General features: G+C 38.4%; 1 protein-coding gene across 1 annotated transcript in view; it reads left to right on the top strand.

Moving 5' to 3' along the window:
* The first annotated feature begins 6825 nt into the window (after nucleotides 1-6825).
* The window catches only part of gosr1 (golgi SNAP receptor complex member 1), a 37498-nt gene continuing 26437 nt past the window's right edge, over nucleotides 6826-17886 (top strand). The window contains exons 1-3 of the mRNA XM_063016341.1: nucleotides 6826-6880; nucleotides 17154-17265; nucleotides 17363-17450. Coding sequence (XP_062872411.1) covers nucleotides 6850-6880; nucleotides 17154-17265; nucleotides 17363-17450 — 231 coding nt within the window. The 5' untranslated portion in view covers nucleotides 6826-6849. The remainder of the gene's footprint in view (nucleotides 6881-17153; nucleotides 17266-17362; nucleotides 17451-17886) is intronic.

The raw sequence follows: 17886 nt of genomic DNA on the forward strand, positions 1-17886 counted from the left end.
ATGCGATTCTACTGCCTTACTTCCAGATGTTTTCCGGACTTGGAAAAGTACAGGGGTGAAACGTATTGAGATCCAGGAAGATGAATGCTATACGTAATCATTTCCATATCTAGCCTGGTGGTTAAAATAATAGACTAGGAACTAGGTGGTCTAGCTCCATTATCACCAATTTTGGTTTGAATTGCACCAAACTGCCTCAGGTGAACACACTTCTAAATATAAACCGTTATTCATCCTATATCTCATTAAGATTTTACGCCCGCCCACAGAAATCCCAGTAGCCTATCAGGATAGGCGGTCTATTAAGGAGGACACACTTTTAGACTTGTTATTGATTGTATGTGGCAGCAGCAATGGCCTATGGATAGATATATAGGGAGTTCCAGCCACAGGCCAGCCATTCTGGCTGACTGATTGCAATGGCATTTCGGTATGAAAATGTTAAACAGACTTAATTTAAGACCATGCGATTCCACTGCCTTACTTCCAGATGTTGCCGGACTTGGAAAAGTACTCTGTAATTGTACAGTGGTGAAATGTCTTGAGATCCAGGAAGACGAATGTTATACTTGATCAGCCAGTGGTAGCTTAGTGATTATGGTACTGGACTAGTAACCAGAAAGTCTCTGGTTCAAGTTCCACTATTAACAAGTTGCCACTGTTGGGGCCCCCATTGAGCCTCAATTGCTTGCATTGTATGCAGTCACTCTTTTCTGACCAGCAGCGGTTCAACAGATCTGTTTGTTATGGGTTTTTTCATTGCACTCATTCAAAACATGTTTGCACACACACACACACACACACACACACACAAACGTACTAATGAAGTATTGTATATGTGTTTAGAAATTTAAAAAGTTGCCGCTCAGGTGGCGCAGCGGTAAAGTACGCTAGCTCACCAGAGTTGGGTTTCTAGATGCATCGTATCGAAACTCAGCTCTACCTTTCCGACTGGGTTGGACGGCAGTATGAACAACGTTTGGCTGTTGTTCAGGGGCTTAGTGGTAGAGTCTGAGCATAGGTCCTCATAACTGGTACAACTGCGGCCCCTGCTGGTTGACTAACATTGAGGAATAACATTGAGGGGGGTGTGACCCTCCGTGCGCAGTGTCTCTCGGTGTATAAACTCGGCTCGTGCAGGTGAAAAATGCAGGCTGTACTGACTGCGTGCCGGAGGGGGCGCAAGTCAGTTGAGTGGCGTCCTCAGTCAGCGGTGAAGGGTCGAACCAGTATAGAGGACATAATCAGGATAATTGGACACGATTAGAATGGGGATAAAAGTTGGGGGGGAAAATTGGGGGGGGGGGGGGAATATATATATTTATATATAGAAGTGCACTGTGTTAAAATGCCCCAAAACGTATTTTCATAAGAGGCTCGGTATTGTGTACAAAGATTCACACAACGATATCCTTTATTCCCCGTCTCCATTGATCAGAAAGCAGAGGTTGTAAATGCAATAAAGAGGAATTCCCTCTAGCAATCCAACTCGACGAATAAGCCCATTATCGACCGTGTAGGCGTGCCGGTAGCAGAGCTGACATTCGAACTCACAAGTTCAAGATGTCAGCACTGGTGTGCTAGCGTGTCTTTTTACCGCTACCTGAATGCCCCCTGAGCCTCTTTAAAATCTAAACTTGAGTTTCATCCAGCCGACTGAATTACACTCATATTGAAGTGCATTTTTTTCTCCAATTTTCCCCCCAAATTTCTGCTTCGCCTCTACCAATACAACCCTCCACTGCTGACTGAAGAGCTTCGCAACTGACACACGCCCCCTCCGACACGTGTGCAGTCCCGACTGCATCTTTTACCTGCACGAGGCGAGTTCATATGCAGATCAGCCTTGTGCACAGAGAGCCACACCCAGATCAGAATTATTCCATGTAATTGGACCAGTTATGAGGAACCCTGGTTCGGCTTGTCCCACCCTGTGAACAGCCAATCGTTGTTTATGTTGCCCCCCAGCCCAGCCTGATGGCAGAGCTAAGATTTAATACGATTTATTCGGAATCGCAGCTCTGGTGTGTGCTAGCGTATTTTACATTTTTATTCTTTTGACGCCATTGAAATTCTAAACAGCCAACCAAAACGTCACTGGGTATTCATATTGCTGTGGCATAAATTACATAGTAGAAGGTGAAGAAGTAATAAATACATTTTAATGCATTTTAAAAGTAACCAATCGATCAATTTTTTCCAAACTTGACAGAGGATCAGAGAGGAATGTTTGCTGTTGATCACATTTCTGCTTGTGTGTAGTGATGAATACATCTGTGTACTGTATTACCCACATTTTTCTGCTTCAAAAGATTTTTATGAGATTGGTGTGTGACCAGGTGATTTTTTGTCGTCATGACTTGCTCTTAAGCTTTTAACACTATCATTTATTCATTTGCTGTTTTGCCGAAACACACCACAAACTAAGCCAGGTGTAATCACCAGAACTGTATTTCTCTGTTCACGGTTCAATGCTAGTTATTTCATGGTTTGGGAGTTAATGAGGTGGTGTATCTGAACAAACATCAAGCCTTTCTACGTGTTGGTTGTCCTGTTTGATTCAAAAGAAATTGTACATAATTGATGTGTGTAAATGATGGTAATTCCAGGAACAATAAATACAAAAGTGTCGAAAGCTGTATTAACATTTGGTGTTGAGATTAATTTACAGGCAAATTCAATAAAACAAAAATTGAAATAAAGTTGGGACTAGAAATACATTATTTCTCTTTATAATTTACAGGATTTACACAATGTATGAAAATTGGTCGTATAACAAACTTTTTAATGCTAATATAACTAACAAGAAATTAGTCTGTCTTGCTATGTTTTTAAACGTGTCTGTCTATACCTTTACAGGCCAGTTTATTATTGCATATCTGCTCATATGCAAATCTCTTTCAATCTATCTTTGAGGTTCATTGTTTTTAAACATTTTAATAATTTTCTCACACATTTGTTGACAAACTGGAGATCCTCTGATCATCTTTGCTTATTAAAAACTCAGCCTTTTCTGGATGCTGCTTTTGTACCAAACCATGATTAAATCACATCATTATTTAGTTTTTTCACCTCATTACTAGCCCTAAATTGCCTCTGCCTTTTTGGAACGTGTTGCCGGTCTGAAATACAAGAATGGAGGCATATTAACAATTGAAATGAAGTTGACCAGACAAAACATGAAATATCTTGGATTCAAACTGTCTGCAATCAAATAAAAGTCAAAGTAAATGTAAGGCACACTGAATTTTTATTTGCATTGCTCATTTTGTCCCAACTTTTTGGGGTTGTAGTTTAGACACATTATAATCTTTTGGACTTTCTTTGTCATGTGGGTCTGGTGAAATTCTGGCTTTAATAAAAATATTTTGGGGTAAATAAACATCAATAACAAGTTAATATTTGAGTTAAGGTATCCTATAATAGTAGCTAGATATTTTATATTGCACAATCTAAAGTATTTTTCAGTGTTTTTTTTAGTTTCCTCAGAAAGAACTGATACCCACTGTACTTGAAGAAACGGCTTAAATCTAATGCAACACAACCTCATCCCTCTGAATTTAAGTCAGCAGCTGTGTAAGAAACTTGTGAATTAGCATTTGTAATCACTTTACAGTGATACACATCATCTCTTTGTAAAGTGTATCGGTCTGGAAGAGACTGTTCACAAAATAAATCCAAATAAAATCTACAGATTTAAGTAATTGATCTTATCATACAGAATCACAGACTCTGTAAGTCACCTGGCACATCTTATATCTTCAAGAAGTTCGGTACATCGTAAAGAAGTGCAGAAATAAGAAACTACAGCTGCATTGCTTAGGTCAGGCCACTAGTTCTGATGAAGCATAACATTACCAGAAATAAATGGTGCACAATACAGACACCTACCAAGAAGCTTGAACTGTAAAGAAAATGTATCCTTTTGCAAAATACTGAGGAAACGTAACACTGGAATAGAGCTTTAAACCATTTTGTCAAGTAAAATTAGCTAATTTTGTCCAGATAAATTGTTAAAATATATCAGTACTTATCCTCACAACTTATACACTTATATCAGTACTTATCCTCACAACTTATACACTTATATCAGTACTTATCCTCACAACTTATACACTTATATCAGTACTTATCCTCACAACTTATACACTTATATCAGTACTTATCCTCACAACTTATACACTTATATCAGTACTTATCCTCACAACTTATACACTTATATCAGTACTTATCCTCACAACTTATACACTTATATCAGTACTTATCCTCACAACTTATACACTTATATCAGTACTTATCCTCACAACTTATACACTTATATCAGTACTTATCCTCACAACTTATACACTTATATCAGTACTTATCCTCACAACTTATACCTTATATCAGTACTTATCCTCACAACTTATACACTTATATCAGTACTTATCCTCACAACTTATACACTTATATCAGTACTTATCCTCACAACTTATACACTTATATCAGTACTTATCCTCACAACTTATACACTTATATCAGTACTTATCCTCACAACTTATACACTTATATCAGTACTTATCCTCACAACTTATACACTTATATCAGTACTTATCCTCACAACTTATACACTTATATCAGTACTTATCCTCACAACTTATACACTTATATCAGTACTTATCCTCACAACTTATACACTTATATCAGTACTTATCCTCACACCTTATACACTTATATCAGTACTTATCCTCACAACTTATACACTTATATCAGTACTTATCCTCACAACTTATACACTTATATCAGTACTTATCCTCACAACTTATACACTTATATCAGTACTTATCCTCACAACTTATACACTTATATCAGTACTTATCCTCACAACTTATACACTTATATCAGTACTTATCCTCACAACTTATACACTTATATCAGTACTTATCCTCACAACTTATACACTTATATCAGTACTTATCCTCACAACTTATACACTTATATCAGTACTTATCCTCACAACTTATACACTTATATCAGTACTTATCCTCACAACTTATACACTTATATCAGTACTTATCCTCACAACTTATACACTTATATCAGTACTTTATCCTCACAACTTATACCTTATATCAGTAGCTTATCCTCACAACTTATACACTTATATCAGTACTTATCCTCACAACTTATACACTTATATCAGTACTTATCCTCACAACTTATACTTATATCTGTCTCGCGTGTGTCTTATATCAGTACTTATCCTCACACCTTATACACTTATATCAGTACTTATCCTCACACCTTATACACTTATATCAGTACTTATCCTCACAACTTATACACTTATATCAGTACTTATCCTCACACCTTATACACTTATATCAGTACTTATCCTCACAACTTATACACTTATATCAGTACTTATCCTCACAACTTATACACTTATATCAGTACTTATCCTCACAACTTATACACTTATATCAGTACTTATCCTCACAACTTATACACTTATATCAGTACTTATCCTCACAACTTATACACTTATATCAGTACTTATCCTCACAACTTATACACTTATATCAGTACTTATCCTCACAACTTATACACTTATATCAGTACTTATCCTCACAACTTATACACTTATATCAGTACTTATCCTCACACCTTATACACTTATATCAGTACTTATCCTCACAACTTATACACTTATATCAGTACTTATCCTCACACCTTATACACTTATATCAGTACTTATCCTCACACCTTATACACTTATATCAGTACTTATCCTCACAACTTATACACTTACATCAGTACTTATCCTCACACCTTATACACTTATATCAGTACTTATCCTCACAACTTATACACTTATATCAGTACTTATCCTCACACCTTATACACTTATATCAGTACTTATCCTCACACCTTATACACTTATATCAGTACTTATCCTCACAACTTATACACTTATATCAGTACTTATCCTCACACCTTATACACTTATATCAGTACTTATCCTCACAACTTATACACTTATATCAGTACTTATCCTCACACCTTATACACTTATATCAGTACTTATCCTCACAACTTATACACTTATATCAGTACTTATCCTCACAACTTATACACTTATATCAGTACTTATCCTCACAACTTATACACTTATATCAGTACTTATCCTCACAACTTATACGCTTATATCAGTACTTATCCTCACAACTTATACACTTATATCAGTACTTATCCTCACAACTTATACACTTATATCAGTACTTATCCTCACAACTTATACTTATATCAGTACTTATCCTCACAACTTATACACTTATATCAGTACTTATCTTCACAACTTATACACTTACATCAGTACTTATCCTCACAACTTATACACTTATATCAGTACTTATCCTCACAACTTATACACTTATATCAGTACTTATCCTCACAACTTATACACTTATATCAGTACTTATCCTCACAACTTATACACTTATATCAGTACTTATCCTCACAATACACTTATATCAGTACTTATCCTCACAACTTATACACTTATATCAGTACTTATCCTACAGACACCTGAGAAGCACTAGTTCTGTCGAATATTTGCTCCTGCCTTAAGTCCTGTGTTTTCATGTATCAACCCTAACCAAGATAAAAGCGGTAAAATGAATAATTGAATGTTATTTGTAATGTCTTGTAGGTTGTTTTTATTACATTTCCAGAAAGGACCAGAGAGAGGGAGAAGTGAACTGGTGGTCTGAGAAGGTCTGAGGAGTCTCGCGAGCTGAATCCTGTCAGGATTTCCCCGCTTTTGCCAGCGCGACGCCAGCGCGACGCCGATGACGTTGCACAACAAAGATGGCAGCGGGAAACAGCAACTACTGGGAAGGTGAGGTGGCAAAATGGCTCATATTTAAACGCGGTTTTAGTTTTTTGATCGCATGAAGAACATTTTTTAAATGGTTTCGGTTGTTTCTTCGCTTAGTTTAATTAAAATGTTGCGCGAATTAACGATAAACCCACATTCTGTTTCCTAGCGTTAGCATTAGCTAGCGCTAGTCAGCCGTTTGAGTGACGTCAGTCGTTTAGCCGAGCATGAAAATGAAAAGCTGGATTATTATATTAACGAGACGTCGTTACTGTCATTAGAGAATGGAGCACTATTTGTAAAATGGTATTTAGTTAAATAAAGTGCACGCTGAAACCTGTCACTTTGTGGTATTCAATACCAGGAGCGTCGACTAGTTCCCTTCAGAAAGTAGCTAGCCGAGAGTTGACTAACAGTGTCACAGTGTTCCGTACATCAACAGATGATTCACACTGTTCAACGACATCATCGAGTTTTCTATAGAATCGTGTACTTACTATATACTATACTATACTATACACTATACAATACTATACACTATACACTATACTATACACTATACTATACTATATACTATACTATACACTATACTATACAATACTATACACTATACAATACTATACACTATACTATACACTATACTATACTATACAATACTATACACTATACAATACTATACACTATACAATACTATACACTATACAATACTATACACTATACACTATACTATACACTATACAGTACTATACACTATACTATACTATACTATACACTATACAATACTATACACTATACTATACACTATACTATACAATACTATACACTATACTATACACTATACTATACACTATACTATACACTATACAATACTATACACTATACTATACTATACAATACTATACACTATACAATACTATACACTATACTATACACTATACTATACAATACTATACACTATACTATACTATACAATACTATACACTATACAATACTGTACACCATACTATACACTATACAATACTATACACTATACTATATACTATACTATACAATACTATACACTATACTATACTATACACTATACAATACTATACACTATACTATACAATACTATACACTATACAATACTATACACTATACTATACAATACTATATATATATATATACAGTGTATCACAGAAGTGAGTACACCCCTCACATTTCTGCAGATATTTAAGTATATCTTTTCATGGGACAACACTGACAAAATGACACTTTGACACAATGAAAAGTAGTCTGTGTGCAGCTTATATAACAGTGTAAATTTATTCTTCCCTCAAAATAACTCAATATACAGCCATTAATGTCTAAACCACCGGCAACAAAAGTGAGTACACCCCTTAGTGAAAGTTGCTGAAGTGTCAATATTTTGTGTGGCCACCATTATTTCCCAGAACTGCCTTAACTCTCCTGGGCATGGAGTTTACCAGAGCTTCACAGGTTGCCACTGGAATGCTTTTCCACTCCTCCATGATGACATCACGGAGCTGGCGGATATTCGAGACTTTGCGCTCCTCCACCTTCCGCTTGAGGATGCCCCAAAGATGTTCTATTGGGTTTAGGTCTGGAGACATGCTTGGCCAGTCCATCACCTTTACCCTCAGCCTCTTCAATAAAGCAGTGGTCGTCTTAGAGGTGTGTTTGGGGTCATTATCATGCTGGAACACTGCCCTGCGACCCAGATTCCGGAGGGAGGGGATCATGCTCTGCTTCAGTATTTCACAGTACATATTGGAGTTCATGTGTCCCTCAATGAAATGTAACTCCCCAACACCTGCTGCACTCATGCAGCCCCAGACCATGGCATTCCCACCACCATGCTTGACTGTAGGCATGACACACTTATCTTTGTACTCCTCACCTGATTGCCGCCACACATGCTTGAGACCATCTGAACCAAACAAATTAATCTTGGTCTCATCAGACCATAGGACATGGTTCCAGTAATCCATGTCCTTTGTTGACATGTCTTCAGCAAACTGTTTGAGGGCTTTCTTGTGTAGAGACTTCAGAAGAGGCTTCCTTCTGGGGTGACAGCCATGCAGACCAATTTGATGTAGTGTGCGGCGTATGGTCTGAGCACTGACAGGCTGACCCCCCACCTTTTCAATCTCTGCAGCAATGCTGACAGCACTCCTGCGCCTATCTTTCAAAGACAGCAGTTGGATGTGACGCTGAGCACGTGCACTCAGCTTCTTTGGACGACCAACGCGAGGTCTGTTCTGAGTGGACCCTGCTCTTTTAAAACGCTGGATGATCTTGGCCACTGTGCTGCAGCTCAGTTTCAGGGTGTTGGCAATCTTCTTGAAGCCTTGGCCATCTTCATGTAGCGCAACAATTCGTCTTTTAAGATCCTCAGAGAGTTCTTTGCCATGAGGTGCCATGTTGGAACTTTCAGTGACCAGTATGAGAGAGTGTGAGAGCTGTACTACTAAATTGAACACACCTGCTCCCTATGCACACCTGAGACCTAGTAACACTAACAAATCACATGACATTTTGGAGGGAAAATGACAAGCAGTGCTCAATTTGGACATTTAGGGGTGTAGTCTCTTAGGGGTGTACTCACTTTTGTTGCCGGTGGTTTAGACATTAATGGCTGTATATTGAGTTATTTTGAGGGAAGAATAAATTTACACTGTTATATAAGCTGCACACAGACTACTTTTCATTGTGTCAAAGTGTCATTTTGTCAGTGTTGTCCCATGAAAAGATATACTTAAATATCTGCAGAAATGTGAGGGGTGTACTCACTTCTGTGATACACTGTATATAGATAGATAGATAGATAGATAGATAGATAGATACTTTATAAATCTCGAAGGAAATTAAGGATATACTATACACTATACTATACTATACACTATACTATACACTATACTATACAATACTATACAATACTATACACTACTATACACTATACTATACACTATACTATACTATACAATACTATACACTATACAATACTATACACTACACTATACTATACTATACAATACTATACACTATACAATACTATACACTATACTATACACTACTATACTATACTAGATATACAGTGTATCACAAAAGTGAGTACACCCCTCACATTTCTGCAAATATTTCATTATATCTTTTCATGGGACAACACTATAGACATGAAACTTGGATATAACTTAGAGTAGTCAGTGTACAACTTGTATAGCAGTGTAGATTTACTGTCTTCTGAAAATAACTCAACACACAGCCATTAATGTCTAAATGGCTGGCAACATAAGTGAGTACACCCCACAGTGAACATGTCCAAATTGTGCCCAAAGTGTCAATATTTTGTGTGACCACCATTATTATCCAGCACTGCCTTAACCCTCCTGGGCATGGAATTCACCAGAGCTGCACAGGTTGCTACTGGAATCCTCTTCCACTCCTCCATGATGACATCACGGAGCTGGTGGATGTTAGACACCTTGAACTCCTCCACCTTCCACTTGAGGATGCGCCACAGGTGCTCAATTGGGTTTAGTCCATCACCTTTGCCTTCAGCTTCCTCAGCAAGGCAGTTGTCATCTTGGAGGTTGTGTTTGGGGTCGTTATCCTGTTGGAAAACTGCCATGAGGCCCAGTTTTCGAAGGGAGGGGATCATGCTCTGTTTCAGAATGTCACAGTACATGTTGGAATTCATGTTTCCCTCAATGAACTGCAGCTCCCCAGTGCCAGCAACACTCATGCAGCCCAAGACCATGATGCTACCACCACCATGCTTGACTGTAGGCAAGATACAGTTGTCTTGGTACTTCTCACCAGGGCGCCGCCACACATGCTGGACACCATCTGAGCCAAACAAGTTTATCTTGGTCTCGTCAGACCACAGGGCATTCCAGTAATCCATGTTCTTGGACTGCTTGTCTTCAGCAAACTGTTTGCTGGCTTTCTTGTGCGTCAGCTTCCTTCTGGGATGACGACCATGCAGACCGAGTTGATGCAGTGTGCAGCGTATGGTCTGAGCACTGACAGGCTGACCTCCCACATCTTCAACCTCTGCAGCAATGCTGGCAGCACTCATGTGTCTATTTTTTAAAGCCAACCTCTGGATATGACGCCGAACACGTGGACTCAACTTCTTTGGTCGACCCTGGCGAAGCCTGTTCCGAGTGGAACCTGTCCTGGTAAACCGCTGTATGACCTTGGCCACCATGCTGTAGCTCAGTTTCAGGGTGTTAGCAATCTTCTTATAGCCCAGGCCATCTTTGTGGAGAGCAACAATTCTATTTCTCACATCCTCAGAGAGTTATTTGCCATGAGGTGCCATGTTGAATATCCAGTGGCCAGTATGAGAGAATTGTACCCAAAACACCTAATTTAACAGCCCTGCTCCCCATTTACACCTGGGACCTTGACACATGACACCAGGGAGGGACAACGACACATTTGGGCACAATTTGGACATGTTCACTGTGGGGTGTACTCACTTATGTTGCCAGCCATTTAGACATTAATGGCTGTGTGTTGAGTTATTTTGAGAAGACAGTAAATCTACACTGCTATACAAGCTGTACACTGACTACTCTAAGTTATATCCAAGTTTCATGTCTATAGTGTTGTCCCATGAAAAGGTATAATGAAATATTTGCAGAAATGTGAGGGGTGTACTCACTTTTGTGATACACTGTATATATATATATATATATATATATAGATAGATAGATAGATAGATAGATAGATAGATAGATAGATACTTTATAAATCCCGAAGGAAATTAAGGATATACTATACACTATACTATACTATACACTATACTATACACTATACTATACACTATACTATACTATACTATACACTACTATACACTATACTATACACTATACTATACAATACTATACACTATACTATACACTATACAATACTATACACTACTATACACTATACTATACACTATACTATACTATACAATACTATACACTATACTATACTATACACTATACACTACTATACTATACTAGATATAGATAGATAGATAGATAGATAGATAGATAGATAGATAGATAGATAGATAGATAGATAGATAGATAGATAGATAGATACTTTATAAATCCCGAAGGAAATTAAGGATATACTATACACTATACTATACTATACACTATACTATACTATACAATACTATACACTACTATACACTATACTATACTATACAATACTATACACTATACAATACTATACACTATACTTTACTATACTATACACTATACAATACTATACACTATACTATACTATACAATACTATACACTATACTATACTATACACTATACAATACTATACACTATACTATACTATATATACAGTGTATCACAAAAGTGAGTACACCCCTCACATTTCTGCAAATATTTCATTATATCTTTTCATGGGACAACACTATAGACATGAAACTTGGATATAACTTAGAGTAGTCAGTGTACAGCTTGTATAGAAGTGTAGATTTACTGTCTTCTGAAAATAACTCAACACACAGCCATTAATGTCTAAATGGCTGGCAACATAAGTGAGTACACCCCACAGTGAACATGTCCAAATTGTGCCCAAATGTGTCGTTGTCCCTCCCTGGTGTCATGTGTCAAGGTCCCAGGTGTAAATGGGGAGCAGGGCTGTTAAATTTGGTGTTATGGGTACAATTCTCTCATACTGGCCACTGGATATTCAACATGGCACCTCATGGCAAAGAACTCTCTGAGGATGTGAGAAATAGAATTGTTGCTCTCCACAAAGATGGCCTGGGCTATAAGAAGATTGCTAACACCCTGAAACTGAGCTACAGCATGGTGGCCAAGGTCATACAGCGGTTTTCCAGGACAGGTTCCACTCGGAACAGGCTTCGCCAGGGTCGACCAAAGAAGTTGAGTCCACGTGTTCGGCGTCATATCCAGAGGTTGGCTTTAAAAAATAGACACATGCGTGCTGCCAGCATTGCTGCAGAGGTTGAAGACGTGGGAGGTCAGCCTGTCAGTGCTCAGACCATACGCCGCACACTGCATCAACTCGGTCTGCATGGTCGTCATCCCAGAAGGAAGCTGACGCACAAGAAAGCCAGCAAACAGTTTGCTGAAAACAAGCAGTGCAAGAACATGGATTACTGGAATGCCCTGTGGTCTGACGAGACCAAAATAAACTTGTTTGGCTCAGATGGTGTCCAGCATGTGTGGCGGCGCCCTGGTGAGAAGTACCAAGACAACTGTATCTTGTCTACAGTCAAGCATGGTGGTGGTAGCATCATGGTCTTGGGCTGCATGAGTGTTGCTGGCACTGGGGAGCTGCAGTTCATTGAGGGAAACATGAATTCCAACATGTACTGTGACATTCTGAAACAGAGCATGATCCCCTCCCTTCGAAAACTGGGCCTCATGGCAGTTTTCCAACAGGATAACGACCCCAAACACAACCTCCAAGATGACAACTGCCTTGCTGAGGAAGCTGAAGGTAAAGGTGATGGACTAAACCCAATTGAGCACCTGTGGCGCATCCTCAAGTGGAAGGTGGAGGAGTTCAAGGTGTCTAACATCCACCAGCTCCGTGATGTCATCATGGAGGAGTGGAAGAGGATTCCAGTAGCAACCTGTGCAGCTCTGGTGAATTCCATGCCCAGGAGGGTTAAGGCAGTGCTGGATAATAATGGTGGTCACACAAAATATTGACACTTTGGGCACAATTTGGACATGTTCACTGTGGGGTGTACTCACTTATGTTGCCAGCCATTTAGACATTAATGGCTGTGTGTTGAGTTATTTTCAGAAGACAGTAAATCTACACTGGTATACAAGTTGTACACTGACTACTCTAAGTTATATCCAAGTTTCATGTCTATAGTGTTGTCCCATGAAAAGATATAATGAAATATTTGCAGAAATGTGAGGGGTGAAAATAACTCAACACACAGCCATTAATGTCTAAATGGCTGGCAACATAAGTGAGTACACCCCACAGTGAACATGTCCAAATTGTGCCCAAAGTGTCAATATTTTGTGTGACCACCATTATTATCCAGCACTGCCTTAACCCTCCTGGGCATGGAATTCACCAGAGCTGCACAGGTTGCTACTGGAATCCTCTTCCACTCCTCCATGATGACATCACGGAGCTGGTGGATGTTAGACACCTTGAACTCCTCCACCTTCCACTTGAGGATGCGCCACAGGTGCTCAATTGGGTTTAGTCCATCACCTTTACCTTCAGCTTCCTCAGCAAGGCAGTTGTCATCTTGGAGGTTGTGTTTGGGGTCGTTATCCTGTTGGAAAACTGCCATGAGGCCCAGTTTTCGAAGGGAGGGGATCATGCTCTGTTTCAGAATGTCACAGTACATGTTGGAATTCATGTTTTCCTCAATGAACTGCAGCTCCCCAGTGCCAGCAACACTCATGCAGCCCAAGACCATGATGCTACCACCACCATGCTTGACTGTAGGCAAGATACAGTTGTCTTGGTACTTCTCACCAGGGCGCCGCCACACATGCTGGACACCATCTGAGCCAAACAAGTTTATCTTGGTCTCGTCAGACCACAGGGCATTCCAGTAATCCATGTTCTTGGACTGCTTGTTTTCAGCAAACTGTTTGCGGGCTTTCTTGTGCGTCAGCTTCCTTCTGGGATGACGACCATGCAGACCGAGTTGATGCAGTGTGCGGTGTATGGTCTGAGCACTGACAGGCTGACCTCCCACGTCTTCAACCTCTGCAGCAATGCTGGCAGCACTCATGTGTCTATTTTTTAAAGCCAACCTCTGGATATGACGCCAAACACGTGGACTCAACCTCTTTGGTCGACGCTGGCGAAGCCTGTTCCGAGTGGAACCTGTCCTGGAAAACCGCTGTATGACCTTGGCCACCATGCTGTAGCTCAGTTTCAGGGTGTTAGCAATCTTCTTATAGCCCAGGCCATCTTTGTGGAGAGCAACAATTGTATTTCTCACATCCTCAGAGAGTTCTTTGCCATGAGGTGCCATGTTGAATATCCAGTGGCCAGTAAGAGAGAATTGTACCCAAAACACCAAATTTAACAGCCCTGCTCCTCATTCACACCTGGGACCTTGACACATGACACCAGGGAGGGACAACGACACATTTGGGCACAATTTGGACATGTTCACTGTGGGGTGTACTCACTTATGTTGCCAGCTATTTAGACATTAATGGCTGTGTGTTGAGTTATTTTCAGAAGACAGTAAATCTACACTGCTATACAAGCTGTACACTGACTACTCTAAGTTATATCCAAGTTTCATGTCTATAGTGTTGTCCCATGAAAAGATATAATGAAATATTTGCAGAAATGTGAGGGGTGTACTCACTTTTGTGATACACTGTATATATATAGATAGATAGATAGATAGATAGATAGAAAGATAGAAAGATAGATAGATAGATAGATAGATAGATAGATAGATAGATAGATAGATAGATAGATACTTTATAAATCCCGAAGGAAATTAAGGATATACTATACACTATACTATACTATACTATACTATACTATATAATACTATATAGATAGATAGATAGATAGATAGATAGATAGATAGATAGATAGATAGATAGATAGATAGATAGATAGATAGATACTTTATAAATCCCGAAGGAAATTAAGGATATACTATACACTATACTATACTATACACTATACTATCCTATACACTATACTATCCTATATAGATAGATAGATAGATAGATAGATAGATAGATAGATAGATAGATAGATAGATAGATAGATAGATACCTTATAAATCCCGAAGGAAATTAAGGATATACTATACACTATACTATCCTATACACTATACTATCCTATATAGATAGATAGATACTTTATTAATCCCGAAGGAAATTAAGGATATACTATACTATACACTATACTATACTATACCAAGTACACTGTACTATCCTATACTATATAGATAGATAGATAGATAGATAGATAGATAGATAGATAGATAGATAGATAGATAGATAGATAGATAGATAGATAGATAGATACTTTATTAATCCCGAAAGAAAATTAAGGATATACTATACTATATACTATACACTACACTATATACTATACACTATACTATACACTATCCTATCCTATACTATATACTGTACATTATACTATATACTATATTATACACTATACTATACTCTATATTATAATATACACTATACTATACATTATACTATACTATACACTACTATATACTATATTATACACTATACTATACAATAAAAACGATATTTGGATAAACTGAATGGATACAACAGATTGTTTACTTTGTTTTGTCCCATATTAGGTCTGTGGACTAGTTTCTTTTCGAAAGTAGCAAGCTGTGAGGAGACTAATAATGTCAGTCACAGTGTTCTGTACATCAGCAATTCTCAACCTTTTCCCCCTTAGACTCCCCTGTGTTCTAAAAAAAATTCTGGAACCTCTCTTGACACAGGTCATGATATTATTCTCACGCTTTCAAGAAGGAAACAATTGTATAAAATATCAAATGTAATACCAACGTTTGTTGTGGTATCACAAGACATTGCATTCTAATGGAAAATTTTATGAATCCATAATGAAGATATAAATGTTAGTATTTTCTGATTTTGGTTGATGTAGTAGGTTTATATCAGGTGAACTGATGCTGGGAGCTTCCTCAGCACGGTCTGCTTCAGCAGGATATGCGTCAATATTTGTAGACTGGCACTTTTTTCCTGTTTGCTGAAAGTGAGTTGAGCAAACAGATTTTTACTGTATGTAGCACCTTCACTTCTGTGTGATGTACAGTGGACGGTATCTAACTGTCACTCATGCAATAAACAGGACCGGCACTGAGAACACACAGACAAGTGCACTTTCCAATGGCTTTGCTGTCTGGTCATAAAGAAGACATAGCCAGTCGTGTCTGTGTAGATGACTGACCGGCTGATAGCGCTCCTTAAGCTTTTGGGAGATTCGAATCTTGTTAGCGGGTTAGCATGTTTTACCACTGCGTCACACAAGCGCTTCTGGATACTTTACAGAAAGAAGAGTCATTGTTGTTTTACTTAATGGCTTTTAATTGTTTATCTTTCTTGGTTAGTTTGTGTTTAATGTAAGACCAAAAAATCCATATAGGGTTCCAATCTGGACAGGCCAAAATATTATTAGATGGACTGGTTCTCTGGCACTTCATGTTAGTCAGCTTGCTATGAACAGGAGCATTGTCTTGTTGAAGATAACACATGATCATAATGTTTATAAAGTAATGTATCTAATGCATCCTGGCAGATTTGCGGAAGCAGGCCAGACAGTTAGAGAACGAGCTAGACCTGAAGTTGGTTTCCTTCAGTAAACTGTGTACCAGCTACAGCAGCTCACGCGATGGCCGCAGAGGAGACAGGTAAACGATTTCCAATCTAACTTTGCATATGGCTTATATACGTACGAATAATGAATGCTAACATGTGCGTCGTTTTTATTTATCTACCTTTGAACAGCTCCGACACAACACCTCTTCTCAACAACTCCACTCAAGACAGAATGTTTGAGACCATGTCAGTCGAAATCGAGCAGCTTCTTGCAAAGGTTAGTTTGTTGAGTGAAGTAATTATTAGGGCTCATCCTACACAAATGGTTTTAATGAGTTTGAATTCTAACTGCAGTATTATGAAATGCTTAAAAAACAGTTTGTAAGCAAAACAAATATGAGTTTAATTAATTTTAGAAATGCTGTGTGTGGTGGTGCTACGTAGTTGTAGGCCAGTCTAGGTGCCTTCCACACCCGCACCAGGAGATGGCACCAGGATACACTGTTGAAAGCAAAGAAAAAAAGAATCAGATTATCAGGCCTACAAAATATATCCTGTAGAATATACCACCTATCTTCAAGGAAATCAGGAATTGATTTCAGATGCTAGATAAAATTGACGGAGAACCAGAGGACATATGAGACTCATATGATTTTAATATAAAATATAAAATCATTCAGGTTATAAGATGGACAGTAAAAATGTGAGACGGG

The sequence above is a fragment of the Trichomycterus rosablanca genome, chromosome 20 (assembly GCF_030014385.1).
Source record: "Trichomycterus rosablanca isolate fTriRos1 chromosome 20, fTriRos1.hap1, whole genome shotgun sequence".
Taxonomy (NCBI): Eukaryota; Metazoa; Chordata; class Actinopteri; order Siluriformes; family Trichomycteridae; genus Trichomycterus; species Trichomycterus rosablanca.